This window comes from Parus major, chromosome 1A (genome assembly GCF_001522545.3).
Source record: "Parus major isolate Abel chromosome 1A, Parus_major1.1, whole genome shotgun sequence".
Classification (NCBI taxonomy): Eukaryota; Metazoa; Chordata; class Aves; order Passeriformes; family Paridae; genus Parus; species Parus major.
This window is the reverse complement of record NC_031773.1, coordinates 5,584,839-5,606,365: the sequence shown is the minus strand read 5'-3', so window position 1 is coordinate 5,606,365 and position 21,527 is coordinate 5,584,839. Positions and strand designations below refer to the sequence as shown.

The 21,527-nt window shown below is 42.9% G+C and overlaps 1 protein-coding gene and 1 long non-coding RNA gene across 3 annotated transcripts in view; one reads left to right on the top strand and one right to left on the bottom strand.

Annotated features, from left to right (window-relative positions):
• CAMK1D (calcium/calmodulin dependent protein kinase ID) overlaps window positions 1–18,780 on the bottom strand; it is a 209,200-nt gene extending 190,420 nt beyond the window's left edge. The window contains exon 1 of one of the 2 annotated variants that reach the window (XM_015627361.2): window positions 18,423–18,780. In XM_015627361.2, coding sequence (XP_015482847.1) covers window positions 18,423–18,514 — 92 coding nt within the window. In that variant the 5' untranslated portion in view covers window positions 18,515–18,780. The remainder of the gene's footprint in view (window positions 1–18,422) is intronic. The other variant, XM_015627362.2, reaches the window with a different exon arrangement.
• On the top strand, window positions 12,569–17,033 carry LOC117244418. Its single transcript, XR_004497479.1, has 3 exons — window positions 12,569–14,196; window positions 16,379–16,507; window positions 16,950–17,033. It is a non-coding gene; the product is annotated as an uncharacterized LOC117244418 (long non-coding RNA).
• Window positions 18,781–21,527: the final 2,747 nt, after the last annotated feature.

Sequence of the window (21,527 nt, the reverse complement as noted above, 5' to 3'; positions counted from 1 at the left end):
GGGCCAGCTGAGCCTCTGATCTTGCTGATTTTACCATCTGAAGGCAGAAAACAGGCTCTTCCATCACCCACTTACACAGAAGCATTAAAAATTCCTGGTTCTTGTGTAACAACCCAGAAGTAATTCCAAGCAGAGTGGCCGCACTGATGTGAAATTGCAGGATTCAAACCACCTTTCAGTGTAAATACCAGCTGAGATAAAGAGTGGGCAAGTGCTTTAAAAGCTTATCATCAGTATCCATACCAAAAAAAAAAAAGTTCTCAAGTGCAAAGAGTGATGATGACAGCTCTTTTCAAGCAAAGGTAGTTAATGTTTAGTTACTCTGGATGCTGCTTTTGCAGAACCAGTGGATCACACATGTTCCAGGTTACAAACCCAATACCAAATTCTCACAACAGAGCCCGTGGTACAAGTGGGGATGTGTTTTACTGTCATTTTGCAAGAGCTCCGTTTTAATCTACCAATATTAAAAGAATGTCTTATTTGTGCCAAAACCAGGGAGAGAAAACAGTGCCACAGCCACCTCAGAAGACTGACAAAGGTTATCTTAAGTTTCCAAAGATAATTTAAAATCTAGCAAATGAAGCCACAAGCGGAGAGAATAAAATTAAACCCAAGCAAAATAATAACATTATTTGACAGAAGATCTTACATGCAGTAAAGGGACTGGACCCCACCAAGAAAGAAGCAGCTGCTCTACCCAAGTCATCCCTGGGACCCTATTCTGCATGAGTTAGACTGCCAGAACAAATAATTCCAGTGAATTCCTAAATTTAGGCAAATGCACCCAACTCCTGTAGGGGCAGTGAATCCCACCCAGCCTCTTCATTGCCTCTAAAGGAAGCAGTAATTCCTGGGAGACAGCAGTACTTCTCACAATCTCTGCAGACCCTGCAATGCACAGGGTGAAGGGATAATGAGTCCTTTCTTTTATTCCCTCAAGATTTTGAAAGACGGCCAAGTTTTATGCTGTCCACATAAAGCACAGCCTCAGAGGAGAACAAACCCAAATTACATGCAAGAAATTGGTTTGGTTCAAGGCCCAAATTACTGTCTTGGGTTATTCTTTCTGCTACAGTCCTCTTCACAGAAAAACTAAAGCTATCTAAAATAAAAAGCAACAATTCCTTTGTGGTGATGGAGAAAGTTGCTCTTCTGAGCACTCAGCGACTATTTTAAAGGTTTGCTTGAATAAATAGGAACCTATTAATATGTTGAATTTTCTTATTGCGTTTTAAAGGGCATTTCATGAAGGCTGCTGTTCTCTTATTGTAGTTTTTATGGAATGGAGAAAAATATTTATGGTGTACCAACACTGTGCTGAGCTAAATAGCTTTTTCCCTCTCACCCTGCCAAGATTCTCCTGCAAGGATGTTTTACAAAGTGGCTTAGCAGGGCTCTAACTGGTGCTGGTTGTGGTGGTGCTGGGTGGGTGCAGGACACCGAGGCCAGGACCTCACCAGCTGCAGCTGCTTCTGCCCAGACTGGGCTGTCCCATCCAGGTGGTGACTCCTGTTGGCATCGGTGTCCCAGCAGGGCTGAGGTCTCACCCACAGCTCCCACCCCACTCAGCTGCAGGGGATAGAGAGGTCTCCCTCCCAAAAACAAGGGCTTGTTTTGGCTGTTGAGATGAGCTCTGGGTGGGATTAGCAAACCCGGTCCTTTGCATTATGTAGAAATGTACAGAAATACAGAGGACAGTCACCCAGGAGAACCCTTCTTGGTCACTTCTCAGCAGTCCATACCTAGTAAAAAAGACATTAAGAACTTAATATTTTGGCTTCTGCAGAAATCCCTTTGACTTCACACCTCTAATAAGACTTTAGAGTGAACACATGGCACTATGAACAAGCAAGTAATCACATACTAAACAGGGTGAAGTTTTAATAAATGTTACAGAGGACTATGAATTTCCCTAGGTGACTAAGGGAAACTCACTTCAGGAAAATCTCTACACATGTGAAGTGCAGTCACTGCAAGCTTTGTAGGTACAAGTGTCTTGCAAGAAGTATATATTTTTAATATATTTTTATTTTTAGAATTTTTATAAAGCTGTGCTAATAAAATTTGAATGGAAATATCCAGATATTGGGATCCTAGCTCATGAAGATGCCAATGGTTTTCTAACACGTTTTTTGAGAACCTACATGGTTTCTTGAGTACAGCTGCTCTTTTACCCACAGCCCAGCTAAGCATCCTTTTCCCTTAGGGCTTAGAGCAGCCACAGGTTGAACAGTAAGACCTACAGCTATTCACCTTCCCTCCAAGTTTATGAGACATTTGATGGGACATCCATCATCTAGCCTGGTTCATCAAAGTGGAAAAAGACAGAGTGTTTTACCTTCCAACTATATAACTTTGCATAATAAAACTGTTTAGACTTGGAGATTTTTCTGATGAATGCCAAATGCTGTACAGCAGCAGCCTTCACCAGCAGATCTAAATCACACAACTTAAATGAAAGCCTGCTTGCCAATTTATGCATGAACTTTACTTTTTTTCCAGAATCAGAGAAAAAACCTGAATGCACTGTGCCTACAAAAAGGCTTTTTAAAACAGTACTGCTGCAGTGACTGGAAACACAACTCTATTCCTCCTGCATCTCTAGGTACAATTTTTTCCCCCAAGACATGGATATGAAGACATTCCTATATTTCTACAACTGCTTTCATTGTTTTTTTCAGAGGTGTTTCAAAAAGCATTACAACATCAGTAGCCACTCACTCAGTGCTGTCTTTAGTTACTGAACTGATTTTCAAGAGGCACAAACACTGAGAGGCATTAAAAAATATAATTAGCAGATAACACATGGCTAACGCTACAGATGTGTCTTCAAGACAAGACCACGTTGTCTTATCATTGGAGGACTCTTCAGGCCAGCACAAATCTTTATCCTGCTCTGCAAATCCCACTCTGTTGGCAGTATGATGTGAAAAGAGCTGCTATTTTCTGACTCCCACTTATGACATGGACTGCACAGGACAGAGAAACTGCCTCACAGCTTTAGAGTTTCTTACAGGTGTCTCTCTAATGTCCATCCACCAATGAACCTATACTACAAAACCCATCACTGGCTGGTGCTGAGTGCTCAGAGATATTTCTGGAAGGTCTTTCTGCCTTGCTGGGGTTCCCAGCACACTGAAAGACAGGAACAGTTTCAGAAAACAAAATGTATTTCAGTCGGGTTTACCCTCTCATCCCATTTCTCGTGTGTTTGAGGTGGGACTGTCCACATCTTTTTGGAGTGGTATTTTTAGGAAGGGGATCAGATTCTGGCTTTGTGCTCCCCACAAACCATCATCTGCCAAACAAGAGCATTGCAGCTGAGTTCCCATCATATTTGGACAAAAGTGGGGAGATTCTTACCACATTACCACAACAAAAACAACACCTTGCACAGTACATTCTGAACATCTCACAGAGCACGCTTTAATGAGTTAGATCTCAAAGTGAGTTACAAAGTAGGTCGGGAACTGTTTGACAGATGGGGAAACCAGGACAGTGAGGTGCTGCAACTTCTCCAAGGTCACAGAAAAAGGCCAGTGCCACAGCCAGAAACAAAACCCAAGTCTCCCAAATTGTTACCTAGTGCTCTTCAACCCAACACACATCTCCACCATTAATCCACACCATCCCTAAAGGTCATGACTTTACAAAGTCTGACTCCTGAGTGGGTACCAGCATGGGAGCACCAGTCCTGCAGGTATCAGCAGTGGAAGATCAGCAGGGACACTGAGCAAAGAAAGTGGTGAAGCCAAAGGAGAAAAAGGTACTTTTGCCATTACTTTCATGTGAGCTCTAGTACACATGCCATGAAGGCTCTCTGTAATTAAGTTTTCACCCAAACCCTGTCCATATGAAGCAAATACTTAAACTTCAGCTCAAGGACAATCCAGCCCTGCTGGGATACAAATATTTCAGACTGGTGACCCACTTCTACTGAAACACTGACACACCCCTCTGCCTGTCTTCAGTGGTATTTGGAGGACTCTCTGCATGACCCTGCTCCTCCCTGTCACCACTGTATGTGTGAGGTGTGGAAAGGTAAAGGGGTCATAAGCATCTCAAAATTGGATGAATGCTGTCTCATTGACATCAAAGGCCAACAATCACTACTTTTATTGGGAACAGAGCTAGGCCACTACAGATAAATCCTGACCTATATAATTCCTGATGCTGCCTGCACTTGTGATGAGCAGAGACAGGGGGTGCCAGGAAATGGAATTTCTATTGCATTTCACAGTGCAGACTCAATGGCAACTGCAATAAAATCCACCATAAATACTGATTATACCTACTAGAAGGGACAAAGTATTCCAGAATATGGAGAGCCAAATACAACAGGACAGCAGGCTACTCAAAAATAGGATTATTTTTCTGGACTCTCAGGAGACAGCACACATTTTCCTAGTTGCACCCTCAGCATAATTCTTATCTAGTGCATATCCAGTATTGCTTCTGCCACCAAAATCTTCACATCAGAACAAATCTAGTTATGTTAAAGGCTTACAAGAAGACCACCAGCCTTACAGATACAGTAAATGATGTGTCGGCATCACTGATTTTGACTATTTGTTAGGCAATTTTGTTTCAAGGCTTCAGGAAGATCTAGAATTGTATTCCACATCTGTCCATGATCAATGGGGAGACAAATATAAAGCCAAAGACTCTTTTTCTCCCAGTCTGAAACTTATGATAAATTTGCAAACACATCAACAATACATTAAGGGATCCCAACATGGACAGGGGGCCCAATTTTTGCCTGAAATATGTTTTTTCTAATAAACTATATTAATCTAGATAGTAAATTACATAGCTATTAGGTTGTCAAATGTTCAAACTCTGCTCTCATTTATTTCAGAAAAAAAATGGGCATAATACCTTGCTGACACTGTAATTTGTCCTTATAGACCATGATGCACACAAGTATTCAGCAAGAGCCACAGCAGAAACAGATACCAGCAGATGGTATTATCCTGAACAAAATCAATTAAGGACATTTACAATATGTCAAAAGTGCAGCTACAAAAACAAAGTGTAGACCTGTACATCTGTTTCTTAATGAAGCCATGAGTATTTGACAGTTAGCCAGCAAACCACAATCTAAACACTACAGCAACACCAATAATAGATAAGGAAATACCAGACATATTCAGATTCTTCAACAGTCACCACAAAATACAAAAAGTTGAGCAGAAACTGAATAACCAGATACTGGAAGTCCATATGTCATGCATTAACACAGCTAAAATATAAGCATATGAGTTTTCAGTATCACAGATTTTGTAAGGACGTGATTTGCTCAAAATTTATAGTAACAGGAGTCACATGGTAACGATAAGTTAAGAAATATTATTCTCTTCCATAGCACAGTCCTCTGGTGTATTTAAAAGGCTTCTTGGAACCCTGTCACCTTGATTGAAATAAAAAGAAAAGCACTCACAATTCCCTAAAAGTTGTTATGACATCTCTGTTGAGAACGTGGAGACAATACAAGAGGCACAATGAGATACACAGCCATACACAGTGATGAGATACACAAGATTTATATAATCTGGTAGATTATGTAAAACAAAAATGGACTGAGGGACTTTGGGCATTATTTGTGGAGGGAACAAAAATCTCTGAGGTCCCCATGAAGAAGACAAGAATTGAAAACATTTCATAGAGGGAATAAAAATTATCTCTTCTGTGCCACAGCTTCATTCAAAGTATTGCAGACTCATTTACAGAAGAAAAGGGTAAAAGCAGTGAACACCTGCTGCTGAAGATGGCACTTTGTGTCCACTGTGACAGCTGTTATCAGTGTTTGCTGCAGATTTCCACCAGTACAAACAGGGATGGGGCTGCCCCATTCACAGTCTGCTGCAGAGCAATGAAAGCTGTGGTATTAAAAGAGGTGATGGTATCAACTCCATGTACAATGGCTGTTATTTAGCTCCTAGGGAACTCATAACAAGTTTCACCTACATTAGGTGCCAAGTGAATAAGATATTCAGAAATATTTACATTAAGTGTTAACAAGGGCTGAGGGATGGGTTTCTTCAAGGACCCTGGAAAAACAGCCTCAGCAGTGAAAAACATACTTACACTGTACATCAGAGCAATGCATCATTCATTTTTATTGAGGCCCAGATGACAGTCTCATTAGACCAGAGATGGATTAAAGACAAATGATCTGGTGAATAATGTCACTATGGGCCATGTAGCACTTCATCCCAGCAGTACCACTGAAAACAGATGACTGGGTAAGGATTGTAAGCATAAAAAATATAAGGCTTTAGAATGGCATTCCTGGGAGGAACAAAAAAAAATAACAAAAAAAAAACAAAAAAAACCTGGCATATTTACATTTAATATGCTTCATAAATTGATTTTAGTCATGTTACCTGTCAAACCACTGAACAAACTGAATAATTGCTTAAGCAGCATTGATAGAGACGTGACAGATTATTCAAGTATTGTGATTCTTTGTTCCCATATATCACATTAAGAAATGATGATTGGTTCCATTTACAGCTCTTAAGTTGAATTCAGTAACCACTGGCACACAAATTCAACCTGGCATCTACTAATTTTTTATTGTTCTCAAGCAGAAATTGTTCCTGGCAAAGTTGCTCTTGCAAACCATTTCAGTGTAGTGGCTGATGATTTTTTAACAATGCAACACAGAAGGGGGAAAAAATTGCAACTGACTTCTCCACTGATTTATAGCATCTATGGAATGAAAAGAAATAAAACTTCTTGTATTCTGTACTTCTCCCCTGCCCCCCCCCCTCCTTTTTAGAGAACTATTTTTAACCCTTATCATTTCATTAAATAAATTCACAGCACATCCCTGCAAACAACTGAGCTGGCAGAAGATGGGAACTGTCCTGTGGGATGTGTTCAGCACCTTCCTCTTCTATTGTGGAGTTGTAAGCTGTTCCTTCACAGCCTTACAACTTTATAATGATGTCTGAAACCTGAGCGTAAGGAGCATAAAATGCTGCCATTTCAGCCTGCTGCTGAGGAGTAGGGGCTTCTCTTGACTCACACAGGAAAACCTCCAAGCTGTGGAAATCAAAGGCAGAATTTTACAGCAACGTTGAGATGCTGCAAATTATTTAAGAGAAAATAAGAGAGAACCAGATGTGCTTTTGTGTGCTACCCTCTGACTTCAGGAAGATCTACCGTGACCACAAAGCCAAAACACAAGGAGACCTCTAAGTACACATTTCACAGGCACCCTCCAAAGCCAAAACTGCAGGGTTTAGACAGAGATAGAAAGCAGGGATTTGCTGTAACAGAGGTCACAGAGAGATGGAGGACAGGACAAGAGGGAAGAACCATTGTGATTTTAATTTGTTATTTATCTAGGTTCATCCCTATTAGCTAATTGAGCACAGGGGCACCATACAGCTTCTGTCTTCCCCTAAATGTAACCCAAATATGAAGAGAAATTCAAACTACAGAATAAATTAACAACAACATTCACAATGCTCTCATACAGGTTTTGCCAAATGGCACAAGTCAGTACCTATGTGTTCTTTAATGAGGCCAAACAATGTGCTGTTTGGCAAAAAAACAGTGCTATTTATTGCTGTATATCTCTTCACTATATAAAGAGTATTTTTAATACATGAGTATACATACATTTATATACATTGTATACATATTTTATATACATACACACACATAGACACTGTATCTACTTATATGCATTTAGAGGCCTTCTCCACCTTCCTCACAACCACAAGGCAATGCAAGACAAAGATGTCACCACACCACACGATCTCCAGGGCAAACACTGGCACTGAAGCTGCCAGTCACTTTAGTGGTCACTGAAAATGATGAAACTGTACTGGTGCAGTACAAGCTGTCCTGTCCAAAAGATCCATCTCCATGAATTTCTCCAGCTCATGAACAAGGAGGAGGACTTAAAAGTCTCTAGAGTCAATTAAGCTGCAGCTGAATCCCATTGCTCTGCTTTGCCCAGACCTCTCCTTTCATCTTTCCCCCAGTGCCACTCCCCTCACCTGCAGAACCTGCCTGTTCTCAGCTTTAGTGCCTGTTATGTTCCCTTCCAACAGTAGCAAAATAGCACACATTTGCTTTCTGGGCACAAATCATCTCAGCTGTTACTCAAGAATCCTTCAATCACTTTCATACTTCTCCACAGAAGACACAAGATTCATCAGAGACACTCGTTCAATGGACTTGACTACAAAGCTCTGCAAGATTTTATTTTTTTTAGGGTCTCTTTCTTAAGAGCATAAAATTTATGTTTATGATATAAATTACATGGCTATGGACAGGAAAATTAGCCAGCAAAATTACTCCAGATACACCTTAATATGCCCAAGAGGAGAAGTTTCCCTGCAGCACCTCTATGCCCTGTGTCTATGTGCTTTAGAGAACCAATTTTTTTCAGCTCATTTCTTGGTACATTCTCCCCTGACATCTAAATATATAGCCTCCTCTTTCCTAAGAGGCATAAGTCAAACCTGTGACAGGAGACATTTCCCTTCCTTCTAAATTATTCCTCTTGTGCTCCAGTGCCTGGGTCATTAGGCCAAAAGGAGTCACACTGTTTTTCTGCTCCATTAATGTTTTTATCTAAGCACCTTCTCATGGTGCTTCAAGCAACTTGGCTAACAAGCTGTGTGTTGTTTTTCCCCCCTCTTCTCTCTCTAGAAGAGGTAAGAGTGTTGTGCTGTTTCATGGTGCTTTTTTTACATTTGAGAGCGTTTTATTTTGGGAGGGAGAGCTTGTTTGCTTTGCAATATTCAGGTTGCTATGTAATTATGCTAGAGAAGGTGTCTCAAAACACCATGGCTTGCACCCAGAAAAGGAGGTGGTGTTTTTGTGATGCTCATCATCAGCCCATGGAAAAGCTTAACAGTGTCAGATTTTCCCATCAAAAAAAGTTGAACAAATTAATTACACCCCTGCGGCAAGAAATCCCATTAAAGCAGAGTGTGAGGCTGATGCTGACCCCAGAGCTTCAGATAGTCCTTAAGATATCTCAGGCTGCAGCTACAAAATGTCCCAAAGTAAAAGACAAAGCCTTTGAATTTGTACAGGTGTTATTCAAGAAAACAGCATGGAGGGCACAAATCAAGTTTAATGAGCTCAGTGTCTTGTGCCACTGACAGCACACACCAAGCACTTTGCTATGCCTAAATTTCCAAAACACCACACACTTCATGGCTGGGCACATCGTGCAGAGTTGCTTACATTGAGAGGCAGGAGAAGACAAGAGTGAGCAGTGGGAGGAAATCTCCAAGCCAACTCAAAATAACAGTGAAGGATTATCCAGAGATGCTCCAGCAATCTCTCTCAACTATGGTTGAATTTGATTAGCAACCTGTGCCTTCCCAGAGGAGTTTTCCATGTGGCTGCAAATCCTCTAAGTGCTCTCCTCTCCTTTCAGCTCTCTTCTGTGTTTTTTGGATTTTCTATGTAATTTTAGGTTTTTTTACAGTTTTTCATCCAATAGTTTCCATCATTTCTGCCCTTGCCCATCACAGTGGGGCAGTAGGGTCACAGCTGGTGAGTTTGTATGGAAAACATGCCTGGTTGAAGCTTGGTCCTTTGAATTATTTAAGCAGAGCTTAGGAGGAAGGGATCCTGCTGGGAGCAATCCCACATCGCCCCAAGAACTGCCTGGACTGTTCCAGCTCTTTATAGCTCTGGGCAGACCTGGATTCCTCTGAGCAGCTGAAACAACACAGCAATAAAGCGCCCACGCTGTTACCAACAGCACAGAGACAGTGCTTTGCATCTTCAAACCTTAACTAGTAAAAACGATTTATACATGATGACCCTGGGTGAATCACATACAAATAAATGTATTTTGAGGACATTGGTGCTGACACAGTGCCTGCTACTAGAAGGAGGACAGTCCCCTGCATAAGGCTGGAGTTAAGATGCAGGCTCAGCTCTGGGTTTACAAGTGATACACGTGCTTGTCTTTAACAAAACAGTGTTAGCATTTTTGTCTTATTTATTTAGATTATAAGTTCTCCTGGGTACGAACAGTCTTTTACTCTGGTGTTTGCAGTAGTCCTCACACAACAGTGTCTGATCTCTTCTGAGGACAGTAAAAGGCACAGTAAAAAAACAGGTATTTTAGACCATCCACACTTCCCTTGCCAATCTCCAACCCTCACATACGCAATTGCCTCTCAACCTTTGCAAATCTCTACATTTACATCTACATTTACAGCAGGAGTGGATGTGCTGGCTTATTCTGTACAGCAACAGAGGCACATCCATTTCTGTGAGCAGTGATGCAGCTGGTGGAGAGGGGCAGCCACATTTCCCAAGTTCCATGGGGTGTCAGGCAGGTTTTAAACACCCAGCTCACATAAAAACAGCAGTGTCACAGAACAACTCCACAGCATTGGGGGGTTCTGTCTTCAGGGAGATACCTGTGATATCCCAGAACCTTCCCTTTGGAGCTCCCAGGAAGACCTGCAAACCTTCATATCCCACCACTGATGAGCAGGGATATATTACTCTTCTTGCTCTCTGAACCACCACCCCAGCCCTCACCAAAACAAACAGGGAGGTTCAAGGCTCCCAGAGCTCAGAAATTCCACACATCCTCACCTCACTTCACTCCCACCAGCCATGGATGAAGCCTCTGGGTCTACTATAGTCTGGCAACTGAGCATGAGATGTAAATCCCAACTTTTAGGTGTTCAGACTTGAAAGAACACATCTTCAAATTCTCAACCTAAATTAGTGGGAGCATTAAAAGCAGGAAAATGAGAAGGATCCTGCAGAAAAAAAGTGCAAAGGAAAGGATCTAGGGGGAAGATGCCACAATTCTTCACCCTGTTGCTGCTCATGTTCATTTGCATCATTACATGTACTTCCTTTTTGTTCCTCCTGGAAACTGTAAGATTGAAACTGTTTGGTTTATCTCCAGTTGGGGATATAAGAAAATCAATACAAAAATAAAAATAATATAATATATGTACCCTCAATACAACTAAGCCAGCATGTTTTCTTTCATGTGCTTCTTCTCATTTCACTCTTGAAAAAGGCATTTTAAGAACTGATTTTATACAGTCCAGTTGTCCAAAACTGTTGATATTTTAACAGTGACCCATGATATTGCTCAGGAAAAGATCAAGCAAAATCAGTGAGATATTGTTAGAGAGCACTGTAATCAGCTGTTCTGCACATAGATCAGACCCAAAACAATGCTTCCTAGTAGTTTTTTCTTAGCACATCCAGTGTTTAAAAAAAAATATAAATAAATAAGGCTTTTTTAACTCAGCCAAAAAATTCTGCTTAAGAGTATTATTTTGATTTAACCTTATACAATCTGTTTGGTGAGTAATTCTGGCATAAAACTCAATATGCAGCTTTCAACATGGAAACATCAGTGAAAGGGCCTTCAAAAGTTTATTAACAATCTGTTATTTATAGCTTTCTTTTTCAAAAGTGATTGGCACAACATTCAGAGGAAAATTATAGGAACCGCCAAGTCAGATAATAAAAAAACATATTGGTGCTAAGATTTGATGGAAAGGTTTTAAGGAACACTATGATTGCTAGAAATGAGACATATTCTGATTGCTAAGCCAGCTACTTGTCATTCAACAACAGCCCAATCATACACATATGTTTGCAAATTATTGTTATTGTTGTTAATTATTATTTACAGAGAAGCACTGAAATGCAAGGTGGTTTGAATTCCAATGAAAATGACAGATCCCTGCCCCAAGGAATTTTTTATCCCTCCTTTCACTCATTACCTGTTTACTAACAGTACCCACTTATCTCCAACTTGTTTTCCTGCTATCTAAAATGACTAGAAAATTAGGTCCTATTAAGTAATCATGAATATAAACTGTGAGTCACCAGTTAAGTGAATACCATTACTGACAATAAATTCAGAATCCTATTATAAATGACTGTTATTGTCAAGCAAACCAAAACAATACTACTTTATTCAATATTAATTGCATCCTTGGATGCTTGAAAGGATTAAGTAACCCAAACTAATATTCTGCACGTAGTCAAGAGAGCTGTGTATGAAGGACAACAAAAATAATTGAGGTCAGTAACCAAGGTGGAGAGAAAAAGAGGCAAGAAGGAAGGAAAACATACATAGAGAGATATTTCAGCTCCTATGTGAAAGCAGATGGAGGGTGAAGGAAGCAGACAGGCTGCTCCAGATGGCGGGAGCGGCGGCAGAGAAGGCTCTCACACCCACTGTGTTGTGGCTGTGATGGGAACAAGAGACTTTTGGTTAAAGGATTACTGTAGGGCTCCAAAGAGTTGGGTTCAGCTCCATCCACCACCTCTCCACCCTCTGGGTTTTGCTTGCTGGGAGCTTTTGGGGTGTCAGCTACCTCTGTGGCTGCCAAAAAAACACCAACGTTTTTATGCATGCTTTGCCCTACACAAAGAGAACTTGTGGAATAGATATTTGTTATATTGAAGTCCTGAGGACTGAGATTAAGTGTTGGCCAAGGCAAGGATCACATTTTCCTAAGCAAAAAATAGCGGGAGAAAACGCAAACTGTCAATTCCAACCCAAAAATCTTGGTCACCTTGCTGGTCAAGCACCCTCCTTGGCTGCACAGGCATGCAGGTGAGCAGGTATCCTCTGGCAGCAGGGAGCTCAGACAGGACCAAGATGTACTTGAAAGAGAATATCCACAGAAAAAGAGACAAGGCAGGGAAAAAATGAGGCAAGGCATCAAAACTAGTAGACAAACTGGCTAACAAAGGAAGCATGAGCACATATGTGAGCTGACAGTACAGCAACTGTGTGTCTCCAGAATTATGGTTTCACCTGAAAGCTTTTGATTATTGAGTATCTTGAAATCTTAATTTCAAATGATGAAAGAAATTTGGCCTTTAGGCTACACTGTTGCCCCAAACAAGCACTTTCCAAAATGCACCTGTGAACCACAGCTGCAGAGCTGTCAAAAATCCCTTCTCACCAATGGCTGCCAATTTTTTTCCCAATCCTCACTATCAGCCTTTAAATCCATTGGCTATCTTACTTTTCTTTCTTTCTCACTTCAATCCCAGCTGAACCCTCAAACCAGTTATTTTCTGTAACTGTTCAAGGAAGAACAACAATTTACATCAAAAGTTACAAACTCATTATTTTTAAGCCTTCAAGAACAAACTGGATAGAAACCTATACCAGGTGATAGCAAACAGGATTACTTGGTTTAAAACAAAATACATCACCTTAAAGGGAGTCCTAACAGTATTTTTCTGCTTTTTCTAAATAAAATACACAAACTAAAACATCTGAGTTGTTTCACACCACTAAGTTAAACATTAATATTTGGACCTCAGCTTTCACTCCTCCCACAGATGCGAGAGAGGTGCTACAAGCACCTTTTAGCACAAATTATCCCTGACTCCACATGGATTTGACAGCGAGATTTCCCAGAGTTATGGATTTTAAGGTCAGAAATGACCATGAACTATCTTCCTTTGTAAACATGGACAAGAGGCACTTTCCTGCTGCTTGAAGCCTGACAGCTTTCAGAGCTCCCAGAAAACTATCCCAGAGAAGAAGACTTTATGTTTTTATGGTTTGCTCCAGTGGCTCATCAACCTTGCTCCTGAAAACCTGCACCTCAACTTCAGCCCTTTGGGATACTGAATTTTCTTTTTAATTTAATTAATTTTAATTTAAAAAAGAAAAAAAAAAAAAGGGAAAATACTGAACTGGAGAAAATATGAAACAATCTGGCCAAGCCTCACTGAGATGTCATCAAAGACAGGCAGCAATTGCTGGTAATGTCAGCAGAAACTCAAAAATCAGACAAACCCCTCAATCATCATAGGGGCACTGAGCCAAGGAAAACGCAAATATCAATGTCTTCATGTCTCGAGAACTTTGAAAATCAGAAGGGAAAAACCGAGTAACTTGCACGATGCCTCAAGTTAAATGGTTAAACAGGGATGATCTGTTGTGTGAATCCAACATGAGTGCTTTTGGCACCCAGCTGATGAAAGGGCAGGATCTTTGACCAGAGACAACCAGATCTGGAGCCCTCTGGAACCTCCCAGCACCTCCCCTCTAGAGAGGTCTACCCCACGAGGGTCTGACCACCCAAACAGAGAGAGAGCAGGAGGTGGATCAGCTCCTGGAGAGCCAGCGTGAGGCTGCACGGAGGGAAAGGCACCGTGAAGGACGTGAGAGGACAGAGACGCAGCAGACGGCACGTAAGGGTTTGTGACGATGCGTGTGTTTGTGTGCACGTGGGTGTGTGAGAAAGAAAAGAGATGTGAGAGGAGGACGAGCAGTGACTTCATTTCACAGCATGAACGAGCACGTACTGCTGTGTGGAAGAGCCATGGAGAGTGCCAGGAGCCCATCAAATGGCGTAAGAGTATGGAAGCGACACAGACAAACCAAAAATTACCGCAGAGCCCCTGAGAAAAACAGAACCGCCCATATGTTTTCTCTATACTGTATTTTAGGAAAGTACTGGAAACTTACTTGAAGCGTATTTGTCTTCCCACCCAGCTCTCACTATGTTATGGTTATATCCATGCAACTCCCTCTGTTATCCTTACTAAGCTTTAAGGAATCTACCACATCATTTTTAAGGACAGCACCGGTATTTTCATAGTTACTAAGTTTGAGCCTTTCTAAATACTAGGACTTCATCATAACTCTGATGCTAATTAGGCTTAATTGCAGATATATTAGAAATGTTGGGTTGATCTAATTAGGCAGATCAAGTGATGGAACCTTCCTCTTTCACTTCTGGATGACATGATGTTTGTTATTATTTCTCGGATGTCAAAATCTAAGATTTAAAAGGCCTTAGAAATAATATACTTTAAATGTGGAAGGAAAAAGTGGTATTTCTGTGATCACTCATCAGATTCCTGCTATTGTGAACCTTCCCATCTCTCAAGGGCTGGGACAGAAATCCCCCTCTCCAGGCAGGCCCTCAGTTCCCCTCTCAATTTGTCTTCCAGGGGGAACTGAGTAGAGCTACAATAGGTGAATTTATGGAAATTTAAAGACAGAAGACTCCGATCCTCTTCTTTCCTCAAGCACACCTGACTTGGAAGGGTCTCTAAATTACATGAGCTGAGGATCTGGCCCATTGCTATGATTTTATTTTATCTTTGATTTATTTTGCTTATTTTTGCCTAGCTACTTTTTCAGGATCTGTAATTTCACTGTCAATGGCTTAGCAGAAAACAGGTCCAGTTTCCAAGAAGGTGCACTCAGTGAACCTCTGCATATGGAGTGTGGTTCACTGTCCTACACGGACTGGCACAGCACAAGAATGGATCAAGACCATCATACATATTGTAATATAATAACATATAAACCTTACCAAGAATCATGAATTAAAAAATATATTAATATTGATAAGTATTATCAAAATCTTTTGTTGACATTCTGATACCAGCGAAGTTGCAAAAGAAGATTGCACATGCTTTAACATCTGCATAAATACAGAACAGGGTAAATACAGGTTTGGGTACATCTGAGCCAATCACTGCATTGCTGGTACTTCCTTAGAAAAACATTATTGTCCAACAGCACAGAGCAGAGCAAACAACACAGACCTCAGCCACCAAAGGAAACAATTCTTTGGGTGGAAAAGGGCTGCTTTCTTACATCTGGACATGACATCCAATTCAATTTCAGCATCAATGTGGCTGGACATGATTTACAGGGATGTGTAAATAATTTATTCCAGCTCTGGAAGGGAGAGCTGGGTACTAATTAGCGGTTCCTTGAAGCCCAAATGATGTAATGATTAACTGACTTAGGATCTTTTTAATAATTCCAGCAAATTTCAACTCTCCCATGTTAAAGATCCATGGAAGAGCTTTTATTCAGATGAAAGGCTCTTTTCTGAGAACAAATCATTAATAAGGTGTACACATAGATTTAACATTCACAAATCAATGCACTTGAAATAAAATATGCTTTTAAAGTTTCTTTTTCACTTTCTTCCCTGATTTGGGGGTTTAGTGTTTTCCTTTTTCTAGCCAATTTTACCACAGGCAGTTAAGACAGCTGCATGAAAAAGGGCTGTTTTTCTGTTAAAAGTGCTTTTAGCACTTTGGCATCCTGAAATGGAATTGCAGGGAAATGTAAAATACAGCTACTACAATCCAGTACATTTCATGTGACATGCCAAGTTTTTCACTCCATGCTAGAGAAAAATCTATTAGCCAGTGAGATCAAGTGTTGGCTGTCCAACATGGTTCAGCATTACAGTGCAGGAGGGATCAAAGCAGATTTTAACCCTGGTCCTAAATAAAGCCAGAGGAAAACATTTTGGTACAAATACTTTAAAGCTATTTTTACTCATATAGCTTCATTCCTATCTAAATACTTTATCAATAATTGAGAATGTTTCCCATCATTTAGGCTCCTGGACCTTGTGTATCTGCTGCTCAAGTCAGTGAACCACCCTTCCCTGCCTTCAGTGGAAATGGCACAGGCACTTTAATGATTTGCACAGCAATGTCCTAAATTCTTTAGAAGTTTCACATCCTGGTAAGTCACACCAGACCTGGTAGGAACTGCAGGTGCTGTGCTGGTGGGTGGCCAAGGACAGAACCAAAACTCAGATTCAAATCTTCTAATTATCAGCCTGCCCTTGGAAACTAAGGAATGCACAACCAGAAGGCAGCCCACGTGTAGGCTGTTAAACACACATATATTCATAATTAATACAGCTAAGTCTGAAAAAGAAAATAGTTCGATTTTCTTTTTATGGGCCCAGGTTTGTAATCCAATTATTTTAATTTTCTAATACTTTCTAAATTGACTGTTAAGTCAAGTTTAAAAACTTCACAGCTCCCACTCCCATTAGAAAGGACTTACCAAACTGTGAGGCTCAGACAATGGTTAATAGCTTGAGACACTAATTGGCCATATTTAATGAATTTAATTTGTAATAGCCATGCTAATATGCATAACTATTAACTCTGACCAGCTTTACCTTCCCTGGGACCTACACCAGCTCCCATTAACTACAGTGGGATCCGGATCAAGGCCACAACATTAATTCTTCCTGAACCTCTTCAGCAGCCCAAATTAACCCTCACAGGTGGCTTCAACGCCACAACCACAGAGATGACAGAGAGCTGTACAATGGGAACCCCACTGAATTGTTCTGCTGCTCCAGCAAACCTCTGAGCATTGAAACTTTCCTCCCCAACACCCCTTTGCTCAGGAAGGGAGCTGCACACCTACGGTGACAAAGCAGAGCACATCTCTCCCAGCATGAAATTCCCACAGCAAAAACTCAATGAAGGTGACAAGAATACATCACAATACTTGGCTCTTCGCTGCATTTTGCCTCATCAGACACCTGGACAGACATTAATTTGATTTACTAAGTCTGCTTTCCTGAGGGATGTGCTATCAAGCCCATCACGGCTGAGCTGCTGACCCACCTCCATGTTAAAGCACCAGCCTGGTTCCTACTCACAGCCTGTTTATAGGAAACCAGCGAGCCCACGAACCAGAAATACTCTGTTTGTAGGGAGCCCTCCCTTGGAAGCAGAAAGCAACTCAAATATTACAGTCAAAACTTGTTCAACTGTGTTTTGGAAGTGGCACGGAGCGTAGGAAAAGCACTACTCGGGATTAACAACGCTTCGTTTTGAGACACGCTTGAAGTTTCAATGAAAAGCGGTGGGGACACAGCTACGAGGAGCGCTCGCAACACAACCCAACTCTAATTACAATGTGTACACACACAGCAGCCCGTGCGCTGGCTCCTTCAGCACTCCCGGCTCCCTACCTTTATAATATCCTGAGTGCGAAAATTAGTTTTAACAAAAATAAAACTCTTTACTCAGCCAAAAAGACACCAGCCTGTACCCCGCTCCCTTGCACCATCTGTGCGTGTTTTTCCTCAGCCTTAAAAAAAAAAAAAAAAAAACAACTCTAACGTTTTACTAATCTTTATGCCCCGCCACTATAAATAAAACAAATAAAGCCCAACAACAGTTAAGCATCGTAGCTAAAACACATCCAATCCACTCCGATTATTTCTGCTCGTCTGTCTACGAATAGCTGCAGCCATCGGCTTTAGGGGAAGCGTGCAAGTCAGACCGCATTTATTTACAGTTGCACTATCGAGAAAAAAACCTTCCCCTGTCTCCTCGTTCTATGAATATTTTAAAACACTTGGGGTTTTTCCTTTTTATCGTTTTTTGGGGGGTATGGGGGGAGGGTAAGGGGTGATGCTAGTCCCGCTCCTGCCCCACAATTCTGTTTTTCTCTGTGTTCCCAGGTCACTCCGACTTCTTGCTCGGATGGATGCGCGGGGCGCGGAGCAGCACCCGCGGGTGCGCAAATCCCCGCGCAGGGACCCGCACCCACCCGCGGGGAGACCGCGCATCCCCGGGGGAAGGGACAGCACCCGTCCCCGGCCCCGCAGCCAAATCCCGCCACCTACGTCCCCAGCGTCTCCTTGAACTCGAAGATCTTCTTGATGTCCTCCGCCTGCTTCTTCCAGGAGCCGCCGCCGTCCCCGTTCTCCCGGGCCATGGCCGCGCAGCCCCGCGGATGCCGCGCCGCCGGCTCCGAGCCCTCGGGCGGCTTTTGCTTTCTTTTCTGCCGCGGCGGCAGCGGCTGCTGCTGTTTCTTCTTCTTCTTCTTTTTCCTCCTCCTCCGCCTCCTTCTTCTCCCCTTCCTCCTCCTCCTCCTCACACTTCCTGCCCGCCGCCGCTTTTATTTCCTCCGCGCTCCGGCGGGCTCCGCGAGTGTCACTTTTCCTGGGCTATTTCCTCCCAACTTTCTCTTCCCCCCCGTTCCCTCCCCTCCTCTCCCCTCCTCTGCGCCCCCCCCGTGGAGCCGCTGGCGGGGCTGCCCCGTCTCTCCGTCCTCCTGCGCCCCGCGCAGCAGCTGCGCGCACCCGCGTCCTGGGGTCACTTTGCTCCCTGACTGACCCACCCCGCCGAAAAGTCCCTCTTTTTTTTGTTTGTTTGTTTTTCTTTTCTTTTCTTTCCTTATTTCTTTCTTTTTTTTTTTTTTTTTTTTTTTTTTTTTTATGGAGGGAGGTCACTGTTTGTCTTCCCCCACCCCCGTGCGGGGCCCCATGGGATGCTCAGCCTGCCGGGCGCGGTGCGGTGCGGAGCGGCCCCGCGGGCGCAGCGGCTGTGCGTGGTTGTTATGGCAATGGGAGGAGGAGGAGGAGGAGGAAGAGGAGAAAGCGGAGGAGGAAGAAGGAGGAGGCAGCCCCGCCGCTGCTCTGCTGCCTGGCGCTGCCCCTCCTGACTGAATGAAGATAATTCGCATTGCACCAAAACCACGCACGTCAAACGGGAGGGGAGGGAAGGCGGCGAGGGGAAAAAAAAAAAGGAAAAGCCAGGAAGAAAAAAAGAATTTAAAAAAGGGAAAATTATAAAGGCACACCAGGAGCGGCCGTGCTGCCTGGACGAGCTCTGCGCCAGGGTGCGCCGGGATGCGCGGAGGCGGCGGTGCCCACCTGCCTCGCACACGCACACACAGTCCTGGGATCTAAAAACTCATCCCTCAGCATGGACCACCCTCACCCAGAACTGCCCTCGGAGCAAGGGCCACGGCAAGAGGGGACAGGCAGCCCGGGGCCGGTGATGGGCACCGCACAGCCCCGGCCCGGGGTCCAGCCCTGGCACCGCGCCCACCCCGCCGGCACCGCCGTCCGAGCCCGGCACGGCATCGGCCTCTCACACTGTCACACATGCCTGGCTGGGATTATTATTGCTAAAAGCAGCTTTTTCTCAGCGACACTGAGACCTCTAGCGTCGTCACATCGGGCATGGGCTGAGCTCTGATGCGGGGCGACAGGCAGGATTCGTCAGACATCAGAGAAAATGATAGTCTACACTAACGGAGACATGCTTATAGTTAAGATCTTCGGGATTCAGTTTTAGAATATGTAAACTAAATTGCACTAAAAAAAGTGCAATTCTTTTGGGACACCCAAGTTAGGTGACCAAATCAGAGGCTTTGCTGTTGGCAGTACAGGCACTCTGGTGCCTCAGTGGCAGCCCCAAACCTGACCAACTGCAAACCTGATCATCAAATCAGGACCTGAAAACAAATCCAAATACAAGCAGCTAAATAACATTTACTTTTAAACAAATGTGACTGTATGGGCTTTACTATTTAACATGTACTGTGTGTTTTAAGATTCCTTAAAATTCTGTTTTGGAAGTTGATTTTCCAGATTTCTTATAATTTATGAGCAGAATTTGCACATTGTCAGCCTATGAGGCTCTCTCAGGGTCTGGGCTAAGCTGTGCCTCTCATCTCAGAGGGGCTGTGGCAGAGGTGGGCATCCGTAGGTGGGTGAAAGTGTAAACCTGGAGTACAGGTTGGGGTGTTGGGTCAATGCTACCCTCTGCTGGGCACAGCCACTCTGCTCTGTGTGTGCCAGCTCCTGTGGTTTATTACTGCACCCCTCTGATGCTTTGGTGGCTGTCCAGCCTCATGGACAGCCCAAACATCTTGGGATTTCCTACAATGGATGTTTGTGGGCTGTCACAGCATGAACTCTGGAACAGGTTTCCTTCTGCTCCTGACTTACTTCCATCTTCTCACTACCCTCAGGATTTACAGACTCTGTGGGAGTGTCACCAGGAATCCCCAGGCAGCCTCACAACCTCACTGCATACCTGGGAAATGAAAGATGTGACTGATCTAAAAACATGCAGCTGACTACCAAATGCAAGTTTCCCTTCAAACAGCAACACTGTGGTATTGTCTCTCTCTTTCACATGTAAATCATATGGTATTAGAAATGCCATGCTCCCGCCTGCAGGAGAAGATTGAGAGTGTGAAACCAGGAAGGGTGAGTGTGATGGTCTGCCCTGACCTCCGGCATGGTGGAGGCCAAAGACCTTCATCCATCCAGAAGATGAGCATCGTAACTTACCCTGGGGCTATGGCATCCCAAAATCATCCACCACTTTTATCTATGACACCACATTGGTCCCTATGGCATCACATTAAACTCTCACTGCACAGAGAGTGCCATTCACTTCATTTGGGCTTTCAGCAAGCAAAAATTTTACTTAAAATTGTTCAAATCCTTGCCAATACTGCAATTTCTCAGCATCAAAACTGCGTAAAATCTAATTTCTATTTTCCTTATTTATCCTGCACCTTTAGTATAACATTAATGTGCTCTTTTTTTGTGATGAAAAAACTCACATTTGAAGGAACTGATAATATAGAAGTCTCTGGAGCCATTACTGTTTTAATGAGACATGTAGGAGATGCTTCTTGGGAAGGAACCATGGGCACAATAGACCATAAAAGACCCTTCAAAGTCATTACAGTCTGTCATGTCAGCCTGAATTTAGGGAGTCTGTAATCTTCCTTGACTGACAGGCTCCTGCAGAGCTATTGTAGCTATTTGAAGAACAGGTATTTCTAAAAAATTAAAATCTTAAGTGGGAAGTTCTCTCTGGAGTGGCGGGGAGTAGCAGGGCGTGCTGCAGCTGCGGGGATCTGCACGGCTGCATTCAATGTTTAATTACACACAACCCGATTACAAGAACAGTAATAGGGCGGC